Consider the following 17,216-nt stretch of genomic DNA (forward strand, 5'->3'; position numbering starts at 1 on the left):
TACTGATTTTTAAAAATGATTTTATTTTACTCTTTACAGCCTGTTTTGGTGTCTGGTATGCATAAGAAAATGAACTTCAGCCTATGGAAAGCTGAGTCAATCAGTCTGGATTTTGGAAACCAGCAAGCAGATATCTTGAATTGCAAGGACAGTATCATTTCAAACACCAATGTCAAGGAGTTCTGGGATGGTTTTGAAGATGTTTCAAGTATGTTCCTTAAAAATGTATTTTGGTATTGATTCTGAACATGATCAGTGTTAGAAACTGCAGTTAAAAATTATCATTATGGATCTTGGGGCTTTGAAGAAACTTTAAAAAGAAAGCTGTAGGTAATCTGTTTCCAGAGAATGTGGTGGAAACTTGCACTTTGTATCTCTGCAGAATTAAGAATGCACTGTTACACTAGCTAGGTCTGACTAAGAAACTGGACAAATGCCCTTCTTACTTAACTAGCTGAGTTTGGTTTGTGTCATTCTTGAGTCTTGAAATCAACTATCTCCTGTTTATGCATGAAATTTTGATTCTTGGCAGGTTTAGAGTTCATGTTTAGTTGAATAAAGTGAAATGCCTACAGTACACGAATTTTTAGTTATTTCTGTTATTTACAGAACGGCAGAAAGTAAAAAATGGAGAAACAGCTCTGCTAAAACTGAAAGACTGGCCTTCTGGTGAAGATTTCAAAACCATGATGCCAGCAAGGTATTTTGAGTTTAATATTAGATGTTCTTCAGTCAGTCTTAAGATTACTCTTGCTTTCTCTCTCTTTGTAACAGAACAAATTCAATTATATTCTTTTTTTCTTTTCTCCTCCAGATATGAGGACTTACTAAAAAGTTTACCCTTGCCTGAATATTGTAGTCCAGAAGGAAAACTAAACTTGGCTTCTCATCTGCCAGGATTTTTTGTCCGGCCAGATTTGGGACCCAGACTGTGCAGTGCATATGGTGAGTGTGCCCTGTAAATGCAGCTGTTACCTCTTCCCTTAAATGTGTAGAATATCACACATTGCCATGCTTGACAGAAAGATGAGCTTTCTTGATCACTGAATGTAGGGAAATACTGACTGACTTGGGATTTTAACAGTACTTGCACCTGGGCCATGAGAGTCTATTTGCTTCTCCATTTCCATCCATCTTTTCTTACGCTATTGGAGTATTCTGGAGCATATAAATGGTTACCTGCTTCTGCACAGTGATAGAACCTGTCTTTGGTAATGCTGTGTGACAAAATACTTCATGGAATATCATGGTATTCATAATTCTGGTCATAAATTAATCTCATCATATTTCTCATAATTTATTTCGTGTGCTGTACACTCAAAAACCTGTTTAGAAAAGGTTGATTCTCTCAGACACTTTGTCTGCTCCTTCTTTTGCCAAGAATTTTGTTCAATTCTGTTTTACAAATAGGACAAGAAATGAGTAGTAGTTTGTGACACAGTGACTTTGGTTTTAAAAGTTCTCCAAATATCCTGTGAAAGAGGCATATTAACAATAGTGATAATGGCATGGGTCTGAGAACTGAGTCATTAATGCCACTCTGAGGTAACACTGCTCTAAGGCCGTGTTCCAGATTGTCCTTTTGATTTAAGAATGTTCATTTCCACTTCTTAAAACTACAATTAATTTTCCTCTTTGGGCATAATTTTGATTAAGAACTCTCTTACAGCCAGACATAAAAGTGACAGATTTGATAACCTTGTGTATTCATTGTACCTGTATTGCCTTTGATAACCTTGTATATTCATTGCCCTGAACAACCTGAAGGGTTGAAGAGGAATGGAACATAGTGGTCAGGAAATGTCTCTGACTATTCTGAAACATTTTGTTCTGACACAGATGCTGTGTAGGGACAGGTACCTGGGCTAGGAGAGAATCTCAAGGACTCTGTTAAAAAGTAATGTTTTCTTGTATAGCAGGTGAACCAGAAACATGTTTTTGATTTGTCTATCTCAGTGATGCCAAGTATACTTCAGAAATTTCTTCACTGTTGTTACATGTTCAGATTTGAATATGCAATACAAACAAATCTTAATTTTATCTTGTAACATAGGTGTGGCTGCTACTAAAGACCATGACATAGGAACCACAAATCTCCATATTGAAGTTTCTGATGTCGTGAACATCCTTGTTTATGTTGGCATAGCCAAAGGAAATGGAGTACTTTCCAAATCAGGTAATGTAATCTCACTCACTGCAAGAGGTGTAGATGGACTGAATGTTCTGCCCCTTCTAAAATTGACACTGTTCTTTGGAAGGCAGGTCCATAAGAACTTGCTTACAGCTGGGTCATTCTTTGTTCCAAGGGTGGTTTGCATACACATTAGTTCTGTATAAAATACACTGCAGTTCATGAATTATCAAATGGTATTTCAAACTCTTTCCACTTTTTCTGCCATTACATATAATTGATGCACCATTGCTGTGCTGGGGCTGGCATAGCTAATGGAAGTGCAGGGTGGAGGATTTTCTCTGGAAGCTGTGCTGGTTCTAACAGTTATGTCAGGATGATGTATTTGCCAAACCTTCTGTTTATGCTGCTTCTTCTGGATGCATTGTGCTTACTCTATTGAATTTGGGCCTGTAATGCAATTTTTCAACACTGGAGAGCTTAAATTGGTGTATGTTAGTTGTCTCTATGAGGAGGTTTATTGCTTATGTGAAGCAGTCTTTAAATCACTGAAATAGTTCTGTTTCTTTGCCCTTTTTCTTTTGTCCTCTTACTCTGTAATCAGCAAATGTAGATTTTGGGTGTGACTAATAGAGCTGCAGTAAGGTTTGTCTTTCATTTGCTTTGTTTTCACTTGTGTATGCATGGAGTTAATAGCAGCAAACTTGAGCATCCTGGGAGAGCTCTGGCTGCAACAACAGCATGCTATACACTGCTTGTGCTGACTGCAGGAAAACACCTCTGTCATCTTTTCATTTTTTGGTACCAGCCCTGCTTGTTTATTTCAGCTAGGAGATTGTGTTCTGTGGAATTCAGGAAATGTGAAAAAGTTCAAAAATTAAAGGTATTTTTAAGGTATCCATGGCATTCATGTTCTAGTAATGAGTTACAGACACTGAACAGAAAGATCACCTGGTGGCTTCTGTGGTGTTCAGCAAACTTCCATCTGCTCAATCTCACACAAGAATTTTGAAAAGAAGATATTTAGTTTCTGTGTTTTTTCTCCTTCTCACATTTAAAGAATATTTTTGTTGAACCTTAGGAGTTTTGAAGAAGTTGGAAGAGGAAGATTTGGATGACCTTTTAAGGAAGAGGTTGAAAGATTCAAGTGAATTACCTGGTGCTTTGTGGCACATTTATGCTGGCAAAGATGCTGACAAGATAAGAGAGTTTCTGCAAAAGGTTAGATTTATAACACATCATTTATAAATATAACCTAAGTAATTGGTTAATCAACAGGGGCTGGCAAAAACCACAAACCCCACTTCAATGTTAGAGAAGGGAGGAAGGCAAAATTATTTCCTTTATAGCACATAAAATAAACTATACTTGACCTGCTGCACCACCAACAAATAAAGTATGTAACACACAAATTCACTTTGTAAGAGTGACAGGTGGTCTGTAACTGAGGGCTTAGGAGGGCATGGAGATCTGCTCTTGCCCTGCTCCAATACAAAAGATAATTTGTGGGATGGTTTTTTTCTGTCACTGATCCATTACTGTATTATTGCTGCTGAATTTTTGGTGAATTTTCCCATGCCAAATCCCCTGACCTCACCACCCATGGGCCACCAAGCTTTGCCAGGACTGTGTCACATCAATCAGTCAGCACAGGAACGTGGCTGGGCTCTTGGTGAAGGTGGAAGCAGTGGGAGAACACCCCCAGGGGCAGCAAACTTCACCTGGCTGTGCTGCAGATCATCCTTCAGTGGCATGTGGTGATCAGAACTTAGAGCCACATCAGAACCTTTCAGGTTGTTCCTAGGGATATCTATCAGTGCATTAATTGAGGCATTCCATCTTGGAAGCAGTTTTCTGTGCCCTGTCCTTAGCACATTTGTGCGCTCTGGAAAGTGGCCTTGATAGAAGACACAGAAATACCAAAGTATCACTGAAGTGATTGCTCGAGGAGGTGTCTTCACTGTCTTCTTCTGTGAGGAGAGATCAGATGAGTTTTAACTGGCTGCAGCAAAGGGGTCCCTAAACAAACTCGAGGCCAAGGGCTCTGCTGTGAGCAGGGGAAGCCCAAGCAATTCAGCAGTGGAGATTCCCTTTGACAGTAAAGCAGTGTTACTGTACCATGCAGCTGTCCTCCAGTGACTCAAACAGTTGCTCTTTGGCAGGCTGAGCTGTGGGGAAAAATGAGCACTGGTAAGTAAAACAAAGCTAATTCCAGGAGACGATGAATTATTCAGCAAGACTTTTTCTTCATTCAAAAAGTAGGTGCTCATAAATTAGATGGTGCCTTTTCAGTTCAAAAAAGAGAGTTGTGAATAAAGTCATGAATGCAAAGGAATAGGTGGACATAGAGAGGAAATGCTGAATACTCCCTCAGAGCACTTGTGAAACTATAGAGAATAGCTGTGAAACTATTTGAGCAGCAGGTTTAAAACAGCAGCATTTAGGATGCTGTGTAAAGAAGTTTGTCATTTGCTACCACAGTTAGCCCTGGTATCCCAAGTGAGCTGTGTACCACCATGTATTTTAGGAGTGGTGGTATTTGGGAAGTATTGAATTGGAGATTACTGATGAGTAATCATTGGGACCACTTTGCTGCTGCTAAGATATAAAATCTCAGTATCTTGTTAGAAGGGTGATAATACTCAAGGAGGGTTTCAAGTTCTGCATCACATAATTACATTCATTTAATAAAATAAAAACAAAAATCTATGTTTCATGACTCATGACAGGTAGATTAGGTTTGTGTTCTTTATATGTAATCACTTTTTTCTTTTTTAGTGACTAGGATTGATTTAGAGTAATATTTGTTCCCCCGTGGCTCACTTGATGAGAAATGGTTGTGCCATTCCATTTACTGATTTCAGGAAGTATTTTTATGTGTTCATCATTTTTTCTGAATACCTTCATAGGGTGGTAGGGAAGCAGCTTCTTATACCAGTGTGGCTGAGGTTGGAAGGGGCCCCTTGAGGTCCCTTCTGTCCAGCCCTGTGCTCAGGCAGAGTCATCTGGAGCAGGTTTGCCAGGACTACAACCTTTGGCTTTATTGGCTGCTTTGTTCCTGAGCTAAGGTGGTGATGTTGTGTGTCTGTGTCAAAACTGAAGAAGGTTGTAAGCCTGAGGAACTGGCAGCACAGGAACTCCTGAGCTCAGATTTTATTTTCTGGATGAAAGAAGTCACACAGAGAAGCATGTTGCTTATTAATAGATTATTGTGCTGAGTTCTTTAAAGCTCTGCACTTTGGAGTGGGACTGTTACAGATGTCCTCAGTTCAGTGAGACTTCCCAGATCCTTTGGGGTTGTTTTGAATCCCTAGCCAGAGTTCTTGGTTGGTATTGGGAACTGAGTGACGTTGCTTGGCGAGGTGAGCATACATAAAATTGATCAGCAAAAGGTTTGGTTCTTTTGGAAGTTATTTGGGATGTTTTCTGTACTTAACAGATAGCAAAGGAGCAAGGCCTGGAGGTTTTACCAGAGCACGATCCAATCCGTGATCAGAGTTGGTATGTGAACAAAAAACTTCGCCAAAGACTTTTTGAAGAATACGGAGTAAAAACCTGCACAGTTATTCAGTTCCTTGGTGATGCTATTATTCTACCAGCAGGAGCACTTCATCAGGTAATGTACATTAAGTTCAAGACATAAAAGATAACTTTTTTCCAAAGACATGGATACATCTGTGCTCAGTTACATTTTATTTTTTATTAGTATCTGTTAGCATGTAGGAATGTAAAATAAGATACATCTGCGGGTGTAGCTGACTAGCATACAGCAAATGGAATGCTTTAAGGATTACTTCTTTTTTTACTTTACAAATGAACAGACTATTATTAACCATTGTTTTCCACTTTTCATTTCTGTAGCAAATTTCTAAACAAACTGAGTCTAGTTATGGCAGAGTCAGGTTAGTAATTTTCTTCTTCTAAGCCAGCAGTTAACCTAATTGAGGAGGGGCAGGGAGAGCAACTTGAGCAGGTATGGATGGAAAGCACCTGGATGTCAGGTGTCCTTGTTTTTGTCCTTAGCTGTAGGTGAATTGTAGTGGGCGTTCTGGTGTTTCTGTAACAGATATTTGGTTGTTTTTCCATGACACATTTAAGTTCCTTTTAACACAGAGGGTACATCAATCACCAGAAGTCATCATTGTCTCTTCAGCAGTTTTTCTTGCTCTGAGAAAGAGTGATCTCACCTTTGCAGCAGCTGGGCTGATCTAATCTGTAGTTGGGTAGGAAAGGTGCAGCCACTGGGGCAGTTCTGGAGAAGCAGGATGAATTTGTGTTAGTCAGCCTCAGTTGCCCCTGGCATAAAGGGTTATTAGTTACTTGCCTTCAGGCCTTTTTCCCTCACAGCCTGTAAACTGCTGCTCTTGGTGGAAAGAGGAAGAAAGCTCAGTTGTTTAGGTGAGACTTTTAGGCCATTCTAGACTTATTTCTTTGGTGCTTCAGCAGGAAGTGGAGCTGTCTGGCTTGCTGTCTTGCCAGCTGTCAGGCACCACTAATGAGGTCCTCGACTGTCAAGGAACGAGGAGCATCCCCACCCTGCAGTTGGTTGTAAACCATTGTGATGTTGAAGATCTATCATTGATCTCCCTGTGGGTTCAAGTGAGGCCAAGCCTTTCTGAAGAAGGTGCTGTTTGGTTTCCAATCTGCAGATCAGCTTCCAGCTGTGGCAGAGAGGAAGCAGTGGCTCACCATGTCCCTGTGGCCAGGGCAGTGGAGTTTAGTGGGGTTTCCCCTGTGAAAAACTGACAGGGGTGTGGTGATGACAGGGGTCATGTCCCTGCTCTGTCTCTGGCTGTGTCTGTTGTGGGGCATTGAAAGCCCCTGGTACCTTACCTGACTAGGCTCCTCCTCATCCCACTGAGTTTCTGGATGGGCTTGACATGGTGGTACATAGCTCTGGATGGTCTGTGGGGATTTGTTTTCTGCCACAGGAAAGGAAAGACCCAGAGAGCCCCCAACAGACCTTGCTGACCCAAATGTAGGGAGGTGTAGGTTGCCTTCCCCCATACAGTGACTCTCAGGGCTTGATGTTGTTTCACAAATGTGGAGGAACATCTGACATTGCTGCTGTTCTTGGCTCCTGTTAGGCTAAAGAAGTTGGCACTCCCAGAGTCATGTATTGCATCCTCCAGCAGCCTTACTCTGATCCCATGAAACAAGAGAGATCTATCCCAGATAGGAGAGTGGAAGGGAACCCAGGGGAAATAACAAATGTCCTGGGAAATCTGTTCTATATAGCATGTGCCATTATATAAAGCCATACAGAATATAAAACATGAAGTAGTGGGACTGTTCAGTCTTCCCTCTACTTTATATGTTTAAGGACCAAAAATAAGACCACTCTTATCTTTATCTCCTTGGCTTTAAACTGGAGATTGTGTTTGAAGTGGTAATGTTGTAGCTTCTGGCACCAAGGAGTTAATAACATGGTGTTTTTAAACCTTAGTGGGTGAAGCTGAGAACCTTTTCATCTTCAGTAAGAAGTTCCTGTGAATCTGCCACGTAGGAGGAAATAAAAGCATCGTGTTCTTTCATGTATGTGCATAGTGCTCTCTGTAGAGATGCGTAAATACTGACCTTAGGGATCAGCAGCAGCACTTCAGAGATACAAAGCACATTTAAAAACTGAAAAATAAGTCTGCACAAGAATACATACCATGTTAAGTTTACACATTAAGTGTTTCAGATTTACATGCACATTATGAACCTTTTAATTATTAAAACTGGGTAAAAGTTGATGCTATATTAGGTGGTAAATTAACATTTTTATTTGCTCATGAGTAATGTTGTGGAGCAGAAGGAATCAGACTGAGGGCTGGAGCTGGGGAGCCTGGCTGCCTGTGGTCACTGCATAAATGTAGTTCTGACTCTTCCTTTCTGGAGCCAGTTAGGATTGTTGGCACACTGCTGCTTCTGACGTGCTGGTCTAGAATTTACTGCCCTAACATGGAGGAGGTTGTGTGTATTTCTTCTGTATATTGTTTTTCCACCCCCCCCTCCCTCCCCCCAGTTCTATGGATTCATGTCTGGCTTTTTAAAGCTTATTCTTTACATTTCATGGCAGCATGTGCATTCCTCTTGCTTCCCAGCTTTCTCCCCCTCCCTGTGTACTTGGAGATAGCAGTCACATTCTTCTTGTGAGGGCTGCAGCAGGCAAAGTCAGACTGTTCCCGGTGGGCGGGGAGGGACAGCCTCTCCTGTGAGCTGTGACGGGCAGGGCAGCCTTGTCTGTTCCTCTTGTGGAGGGAATTGCTCTCTCAGAAGGAGAATCCAGAAATAGATACAGTGTTGGACCGTCACCTCTGCAGCTGCTTCCCTGAATGCTCTGTGAGGGGCATCTCCTTTCTTCTTGGCTCTACAGCTGGGAGCTCAGCAGTGTCCCTGGCTGCTGATGGCTGAGCCTTGTTCCCTCCGGGGCACTTGTGACTGGGAACTTCCCCAGCTAAAAAAGGGTGTTGGTACTGGTCTTTTGCAAGATTCACTCTTTCTGCTGCTCCACTGTGGGTTATGCTGTATCATAGACATCTCTAGGGATGGCCTTCCTGGTTTTAACTTGGTAGCTCCACATTGGTAAAATATTTTAACTAAAAAAAAAAAGCTAGAAATACTGGAGTCAGTAATTGAAATGCGGTGTTCAGGCGCCCTGCAAAACTTGTTCATAGTGGAACAAGTGATTATGATGTTGTTTTTTATAGAGGCATTATCTTGATTTAACAGCAGGATTATGCATTGTACAGTAACTCGCTCGCAGGTAGTGTGGCATGCTGGCAATGCTCCGATAAGGATTGTCGGATAAAGGTCTGGGCGTTGCACATGCACAGCTCGGGGAGCTCAGCCTTGCAGGAAGTGGCTGATCCCGTGGCCATCAGGATGGCTGGGTGGCCCTTTCTTCCCTGCCCACTCCCTTTCCCTGTCCCAGCCCAGGTCTGAGGCTTTTCCAGCACCGCAGCCCCTCCCGGGCCCTGCTGGAAGCGCCGGCTCTGCGTGGGCCGGGTGTGGAGCTGTTCTCAGTTCAGCTGGAAGTGGCACAGGCGTGGGAGTGCTGCACTCCTCGCCCCACAAACCTCAGGGGAATCGTTGCTAAACGTTTCTGTGTGTGTGTCACTGCATCGGCTTGTGTTATAAATATTATAAATAGAACTGCCTGGGGCTGTCAGCGGGGCATTCCCATGCTGAGCACCAGAGCAGCCGGGTAAAATCTGTCCCCGCAAACTTTCACACGGATAAGACAGGCCCTGGAAGGGAGGGAAGAGCAGACTTCAGGCACAGCAGAATTAAAGGTCTGAGGGAAACAAGTGTTTCCTATTCTGCCATGGAGGGATAGGGAGTCAGTAAAACCTTGTCTTAGTGAGGAGAAAGTGAATGAGTGGTGTGGGATTTGCATGGGCTGGCGAGGAAGCCAGGGGCAGGTAGAGACTTGAAAGAGGTGGGAAGCCTGTGAGGGAGGGGAGGGGGCTGGAGCTGCTGTCTGCACAATGCAGAGGTGCCTCACCCCAGGCTCTAGGAAATTCCCTGAGTGCTGGTGGGAGCCTCGTGCTGGCACTTCTGCAGCTGCTGCCTCTCTCCTGGCTTTCTGCTGTTTGCAGATGGTGTGGCATCAACAAACCCTCCTTGTGTCCAGAATTAGTTCTGTTTTGATGAATTCTCAGGAGGAGGGACCAGCACTGCTTTGTCCTTGATGATGATGATGAGCAGTCAAAAACCCCATGTGCAACATGACTGCTGAGCTGGGGGTCACCTGCTGGGATTTCAGCTGTAGAGAGGGAGCTGCTGTGTAAAATCAGACTTGGGCAGGGGTTTTGGAGAAGAAAGAAAATTTTAAATTAAGTCCTGTGCCCTCAACTGTGTAGACCCCAGTGGTTTCTTTGAATGTCAGGTACCATAATGGAATTTTTAGAGTGTGCATTTAGAAACTCTAGATTTTGCTAGGTTTCACTTTAAAATACACAGATCTCTATCAGTCCTGAGCAGGGTGGGATGGAGTGTTTGCTGGAATGGCTGAGGCTCTGCCTCCCTGCCCCCAGGCTTTGGGAATTCAAACTGTTGCACATCACAGCTTCTGTGAGGAGCTGTTGGAGTTTGGGGAAAAGGGGATTTTGACTGCTGAATTACAAATTACAGTGTAATTTGTAAGGGTTTAGGGGTGAAAACACAATTGGTTCTGAAGGGAGTGAACTGGAGTTGGTGGTTGGGTCACAATGAGGAAGCAATTTCCCTTTCCCCTGTCCTCCAGGCACGACCTGGGTGGCCGGAGGTGGTGTCTGTTCCTCAGTAGTTATCTCATGTCAGTAAGAAGCAATGTTCAGAGAAAGAAGAAGAGTGCTCTTTTCCCCCTACTTCTCAGCCTCCCCTTTTCCCTGTTGATGGTTGTTTCTTTCAAGTATCTCCACTGGCAGTTCCTTTCCCATGAGGTGCCAGCTTGCAGTGTGTGTGCGTGGCAGAGGAGCCGGGTCCTGCAGGGCAGGGCAGCTCCAGGGCTGGGCAGGCTGAGTGCAGCTGCTGAGGGAGGAGCAAGGCCTCAGTGTGGGATTTATGCTGAGCACGGGCAGCTGGGCAGCCTTCAGAGGTGCTGTGGCAGCAGCCAGCCTAGATAAGGCAGACACATAATTGCTCTCTACCTGTAAAGGTGCCCTTTAGTCCCATAAGGCTCTGGTTAAGGCATCTCAAGGCCCACTCTTTCCTCAGGTACCTCTGCCAAAGAATAACCCCAAATACTAATGATCATCTCTTTTTGTTATTTTGGATAGGTGCAAAATTTTCACAGCTGCGTTCAAGTAACGGAAGACTTTGTGTCTCCAGAACATCTTGTACAGTCATTTCACCTAACGCAGGAGCTGAGGCTGTCAAAGGAAGAAATCAATTATGATGATAAACTGCAGGTAGGCAATGAATGCTGCTCTGGAAGGGGCTGGGAAGGCAGGGTGTGCTTGGGCTCATTGAAATGCCGAGCAGTGTGTGGAGCTACTTCCTTGCTGCTGTTCACACAGAATAACAATGAGCAGCAGCATGAATGCCAGGGCTGTAAATGACTCTGCCTTGAGCTGCTGGCTTTATTTCACATTACATTTTAAAATGTGTAAAAAGCTGTTCCTTTTGCACAGGCTCGATGAAGCCTTTCTTTTGTCCATCCACTAAGCTTAGGGCTCAGTCCTAAACTTTGCAGAGTTCCTCAGGTCATAGTCCTTACTGAAATCTGTCCCGTGTTCTTGCAGGTTAAAAATATCTTGTATCACGCAGTTAAAGAAATGGTGAGAGCTTTGAAGATTCACGAAGGTGAAATGGAAGATATGGATGAGAACTGAGCACACTCTGCTTTTTGGAGGTAGCGTCACCCAGAGGTTATTTCACCTGATCTGTGAACGGTAAACACACTAATTTAAGCTTCACAAACCATCAGTGCCAAGAAAACACAGTCATCATATTTACTTGTTAATGACACTGCAACGGTAGAGCTTCAGATCACAGCCACTGTGATTCCATGTTCCACTTGCAAACAGTTGAGCAGCGTTCTGCTGTCTGTATTATAATGTACATGAAGTTTGTGAAATGTCAAAGATTTAAGATGATGTATTTATTTTTGGAAAAAACGACAAAATTCTATGCTATATTGTTGATCAAATGTAAATGTGACTTGTACAGTTTGCTAAAATAATTCAGATCTTTTTCACTACATTGAGACAGTTACTGTGAGAGTAGGACACAAACACCAGCTATTGCCTGCATTTGGGATCTTGCTGAGTCCGCACAGCAGTCATGTCATATTCTGAAAATTACTGCCAAATAATTGTAAACTTTGTAAAATATAAAGTATATAAAGTAGATATTAAATACAGACACTTCAGTATTTTATTGAAGCTATTCAGTGTACAATTAAACGTTTTCAAAAGGTGTAATTTATTTAAAAATTGTCTCATTTTGGTAAAATTTATGTGAACTTTTAAAGCTTAAATATTAAACTTAATATGCTATGTAAATATATACATATATACATTCAATGATGTATTTTTTTAAAACATTGGCTTGCTTTAATTTGTTAAAAGTGCAAGTGTTACACATGCTTTGTACATTGAAGTTGAAAGGGGTTTTACATTTTCCATTAAAATGACTTTGTCAGACGTCGCGGTGTGGGTTTGTTTGTTCGCTGCTGCCAGGGCAGCCGAGTGCTGCCCCCTGCGGGCCGCAGCCGGCACTGCCGGGAGCCTCTGCCCCCGCCCCTTCCCTTCGGCACTCGGCACCTGCTCCACGGGAAGGGGAAAGGCGTTTCTGTGCCATGATTGTCTCCTAACAGCTTGCCTTTGATCGCTCAGGTAATGCTACAAAATAATGGATGTTTTTAAAAATTTATTTTTATGGGGTTTTTTTATTTAATAATGATAAATGTTAGCAGTTGAGCAGAATTCTAGGTTTTTGAGTGAGTTTGAAAAGCTTCACAAGAAGTGTGCTTCAAGTTATTACAATTATTCAAATACTTATATTGATTATCAAATGCTGGGCAGAGCCAATGGCCAGCTCCTGAGGTGTCCAAAAGGGGATAGTAATTATCCTGGTTACAGTAATGACCATGGTTACTGCTTCCAGTCTGACACATCTGACTGGGTTTGGGGTCACCAAAAACCCCAAATCCCATGTAAGTCACCTTTCAAAATAATAAATCACAAAAGCAATTCCTCATTCCAAAAGTCAAAATATTTAGTTGGCTTGAAAACTTGAAATTTGTCAAGTTGCAGAGAAATACCAGGGAGTTAATGGTGCTGCACTTAACAAAGGCTTCTTAACTTTGTAGCCTGTTCCATCCATTATCATCTTTATTCTTCCCTGCAGCATTAGAGCATTGGCTGAGAGTGGAGGATCTGCCACTGTATATTTGCTTAATGAGAAGTGGACTCTGGTTGTACATACTTTCATTTTTTAAGTTCAAGATATGTAAATACTTTAATATTTCCTTCTTCAATTGAGTTTTTTTTTTTTTCCATGTGCCTTACAAGTATGAAATTATTGTTCCTGCTGCAGAGTCCCATTGCCCTTGGTTCTTTTCCTGCAGCCAAGAGCAGTTGCTGGCCCTGGGCCATGGCTGCCATCACTGCTCACTCCTGTGCTGCTGCTGTGTCTTGGCAGCTGAGTGGGAGGGCAGGGCTTGGTGTCCCCTGAGTTGGTGTCCCAAAGTGTCACATTGCCACGCCTGCCCTGGCCAAAGCCATGGGTTTTGTCCTCTGCCTGTTCTCCAGTGCCTGTACAGCTGACAGCACCTGTGCCTCGAGATCTGAGCTTTGCTACCACCCTATGGCCCCACTGACAGCTGCCCTGCCACCCCAGAGGGCTTAGAGACCTGGGCAGGGGTCCCTGGCACCTGCCTGTCCAGCTGAAGATGTTCTTCTCTCCTTAAAGGAAACTGGAAGAGTGACTAAACAGTGCCAGAAGTTGTTGAAGTTCACAGGTACTCCAAATACCACTAAAAACACCAAAAAAGTTGTTTAAGTACTTGGTGTAGCACATTCTGCTTAGTACCTTCAGGTTTCTGGCTCTGTCACAATGAAGCCAAGCTCCCTGCAGGAAATGGGAGCAGGAAGTGGTGCTGGTGTTGTGCTTGTGGCTGTGAGCGTGACCAGAGGCGTTCACAGCTCATGTCTGACACCAGAGGGGTTTGTGGGAAGCTCTTTTGTTCTCAGGTTAGTTTTTCCCTCTTGACCTTTTTCCATGTTCTGTGATGTGTTTCTGGGCATGTTTTTCCCATCTTCATTTGCTAAAGACTCTTGGGGGATTTCTGCTCTACAATCTCAACTATTTTAATACAGCCAAAAGTATCAGTGAGATCAGCTGAAGCTGTTGGAGTGCAGGAATGCTGTCAGCTGCTAGAGCATGGATATGAAATACTGTGTGTCATCTTTTGTCACCTTCCTGTTGAGCACAAGCTCTGTCTTTGTCTGCTTTGCTCTCCATGAAACTCCTCCTTCTTTCTCCTTTCCTGTCATTTGAAAGATCACACCTCAAGAGTCAGCAAAACTGTGAGCCCTGCTCCCCACACCCCCCTTTCCCTCTTTTCCAGTTCCTTATCATCATCTCCATCCTCAGCACTGCTGTACAGTAAATGGCCACAGCAGTTTCTTTCCTGTTGGAACTGCAGAGGTACCTAATGAAGAATAAGTTTTTAGCAAAGAACAAAGCAGGGCTGTGATGACCTGAAGTATTTCAGCACAGATGGCTCCTGCATTTATGGTTTAGCAGAAACAGAAATTGCTGGAATTGCTGGCAGGGAAATGGTGGTCCCTGTTAGGGAGGTCAGACTAGGGGTTTAGAACAGTCTGATTTGCAAATCTATTTATTCTACTCCCAGCTTCATGCAAGTTGCTCAGATCTCTGTGTGTAGGCCAACTCCCATCTGATCAGCCCTACGTTCTCATGCTCTCTGACCTTTTTGGTAGGTGGTAGTTTTGTTTGTGCCCTCTCCTGTGACATCCTGTCAAGCCTTCTTCTGCTCTCACAGCTGACAGCCTTCCCTGCCCTGTGCCTGTAACTGGGAATTTCCCTTCCTTTTTCCTTCCACAGCCACCACTGCCTGTTCTGCTGCTTTCCAGAGCAGGATGTTTGTGCTCTCCCCCACATCCGTGCTGGATGAGCTGCCTCACCCTGTTGAGATTCCTGGAGTTGGTCTCGGCTGCGCTTTCCCCTGCTAAGCCCCAGCTTTGTTTCAGGCAGTGTCAGCTCTCGCTGTGCTCCTGCTCGGCAGCTTTGACCCGTGCTTTGAAGGCTGGAGCGCTGTGTCTGTCCCGCCGGTGTCGCCGTGCTCCGTGTGCCCCCGCAGAGCAGCAGTGCTGGGGGCGGTCCTTGCCTGCAGGGGCCACCACCGCCTTCTGCTCTTCCCATCTCAGCAGGGTGGCCCAGGAAACTGCCCCGGGAGCAAATGCCCTGTGGCGTCAGCAGCACACACAAACCGACCTCTGTACTCCTTTCATCTGTTCTCATCGGTTTTGAAAAGGAAGTCACCGTCTATAAATAGCTGCTAGGAAAATCTTGCCTCATAGCAAACTGAAGATGTGATTCACCTGATGTGTTGTGTGCAAATAGCTGCATTTTAAACAAGGGCCTTTCTAAAGGTAAGTGGTGGACTGAGGGATTTTTGCTGTTATGCTTCAAAGTGAACGTTTCTGGTACCTTCCAAACATACCAAGGCTCTATATTCTTCTCCCAGATGCCTGTTTCTTTTTCCAGTCCCTGGGTCTGTGGTACCTTGGTGAAAATAGAGAGTAGGGTTTAGTAGCTCTGAGGCAGGAAATCCTGTATTTTCACAGCTCTAAGGATTTCATATTGTTTGATCTCAATAATACCTTAAGTCCTGCAGCAAATGGGCCTGAGGGAACACTTCAAATGATTACAAGACAAAAACCCTGAGTAAGCTGAAATTACTTCTGGAAAAAACAAACATGAGAAAAAAGAAGGTGGAGGAAAAGATGTCCATAGCTCTTAATTCTTTAGGGAACAATGAACTTTTTATACAATTGAACTCCACAGTCCTCATACTCGGGCAGGAAGACGTGGCAAATAACATCCAGCCTGTACCTGACTTGTGGCAGCCACAGCACTGCTCTGATTGCTGTGGAACAGTTTGATTTTGTTTTCTACTGTTTTAGCCCAGCTCAGTACAGGATGTTATTAGCTGTTGTGGCTGTATTTGCTTTTCTCCATGTACAGAGCTGGACTGGAAGGGGTCTCAAAAGATCCAACTTTTTGTGGGAAAGAGAGTCTAGATGAGGTGTAGCTCCTGTCACTTAAAGCAGTCATCAGGAACTGCAGATGGCTGAAGAGCTGCTGCTGAGAGGACAGTAGGAAGGAGTTCACTACCAGAGTTCCTGAACATGAAAATGCTCTCAGAGGAAGCAGTCACAAAATCCTTTTTTTTCCCCTTTTAATAAAAGCAAAATGTAAAACCCAACACTTCTGTATTTTGTTTTAGCCATCATTTTAAGTAGCAACTGGTAGTGGTGAAGTCTGCACATTTTATTCTCAGGAGACTCCACATTGCTTCCCAGTTGCCTTTCTTTGGTTTCTCTTTCTGTGGTGATACAGCCAGAGATTGGATAATTACAGTTTCTTTTGGCATAGCATGTGTTGGCAATATTCAGCAGGGCCAGTATTTCTGTGTGCCAAGACAAGGGTGGTTTCTGTGGTTAAAGCAAAGTCTATGAATAGAAGTCAGTGTCTGGATGTGTATTTAAAATTGGTTCTTGGTGAGACACTTTGAAACAGCGGACCACAAGATTCTTTAACTCTGTCCATTATAAAACAATGCAGCCCAGACTCAGCACCCCGGGAATGTTTCTGTGTGCTGTGCCAGGCTTTGGTGACGATCCCTGGGACAAAAGTGACTCACGGCTTTGTTGTTGCTGCTGCAGCTCTCTGCACGTCGGTCACCTGCTGCATTCCCGCACCATGCCTCTTCCTTTTCTCCCTCCAGGCCGGGGCACTGAGCCCATCCCATCGGTTTGGCGGTGAAAGAGGCGAGGGCACGGCCAGAGAGGGGAGCGGGCCCGAGCCGGGCCCCGGGCTCCCGCCAGGTGGCGGCCGTGGCTGCGGGATCCGCCCGGACACCGGACACGGGCCGAGCGCCGCGGAACCGGGAACCGCGCCCGGCCACACCCCGCCCGCAAGCTCGGTAACTTAGAACGGTTTGAAATTGTTGTGACACAAATTAATTGCTGACAGCCATGGGAGAAGAATTTCCCTAGCTTTACTGCTATGAAGCTGTAAAACCTGTCCTCTAGTGGTGAGTATTCTTGGTACAACCTACCTTTTTCCAATGCACTGAGTAATTGCTTAGCTCTGCATTCAGACTGAAGAATTCCTTACTTTAAAAAGTTCAGGATCACTCACGAGAGTGGAACACGCCCGTGGAGTTGGGATTCAGCAGCAGTCGTGTTGAGTAGGCAGAATGCAAGAACAAACAAGCACTCGCATTGCAGGAGATAGAGAAGACTTAACACCACTTCCAAAAGTGGCAGTATGGAGTTTTGCCCCTACTTGGCCATCCTTCCCACAGAGAAGCAGCTTCTTTCAGATCGGGTGTTTTGTTTATGCAGCTACACATGAAGGG

At 44.1% G+C, this 17,216-nt stretch overlaps 1 protein-coding gene across 4 annotated transcripts in view; it reads left to right on the plus strand.

Annotated features, from left to right (window-relative positions):
- The window catches only part of JMJD1C (jumonji domain containing 1C), a 159,745-nt gene extending 147,499 nt beyond the window's left edge, over positions 1-12,246 (plus strand). For all 4 annotated transcript variants that reach the window (XM_036385398.2, XM_036385399.2, XM_036385400.2 and 1 more), the window contains 8 exons: positions 40-208; positions 610-700; positions 815-945; positions 2,054-2,176; positions 3,213-3,352; positions 5,571-5,747; positions 10,879-11,010; positions 11,344-12,246. In XM_036385398.2, the coding sequence (XP_036241291.1) occupies positions 40-208; positions 610-700; positions 815-945; positions 2,054-2,176; positions 3,213-3,352; positions 5,571-5,747; positions 10,879-11,010; positions 11,344-11,433 (1,053 nt within the window). In that variant the 3' untranslated portion in view covers positions 11,434-12,246. The remainder of the gene's footprint in view (positions 1-39; positions 209-609; positions 701-814; positions 946-2,053; positions 2,177-3,212; positions 3,353-5,570; positions 5,748-10,878; positions 11,011-11,343) is intronic.
- The last annotated feature ends 4,970 nt before the right edge of the window (positions 12,247-17,216 follow it).

The sequence above is a fragment of the Molothrus ater genome, chromosome 8 (assembly GCF_012460135.2).
Source record: "Molothrus ater isolate BHLD 08-10-18 breed brown headed cowbird chromosome 8, BPBGC_Mater_1.1, whole genome shotgun sequence".
Classification (NCBI taxonomy): Eukaryota; Metazoa; Chordata; class Aves; order Passeriformes; family Icteridae; genus Molothrus; species Molothrus ater.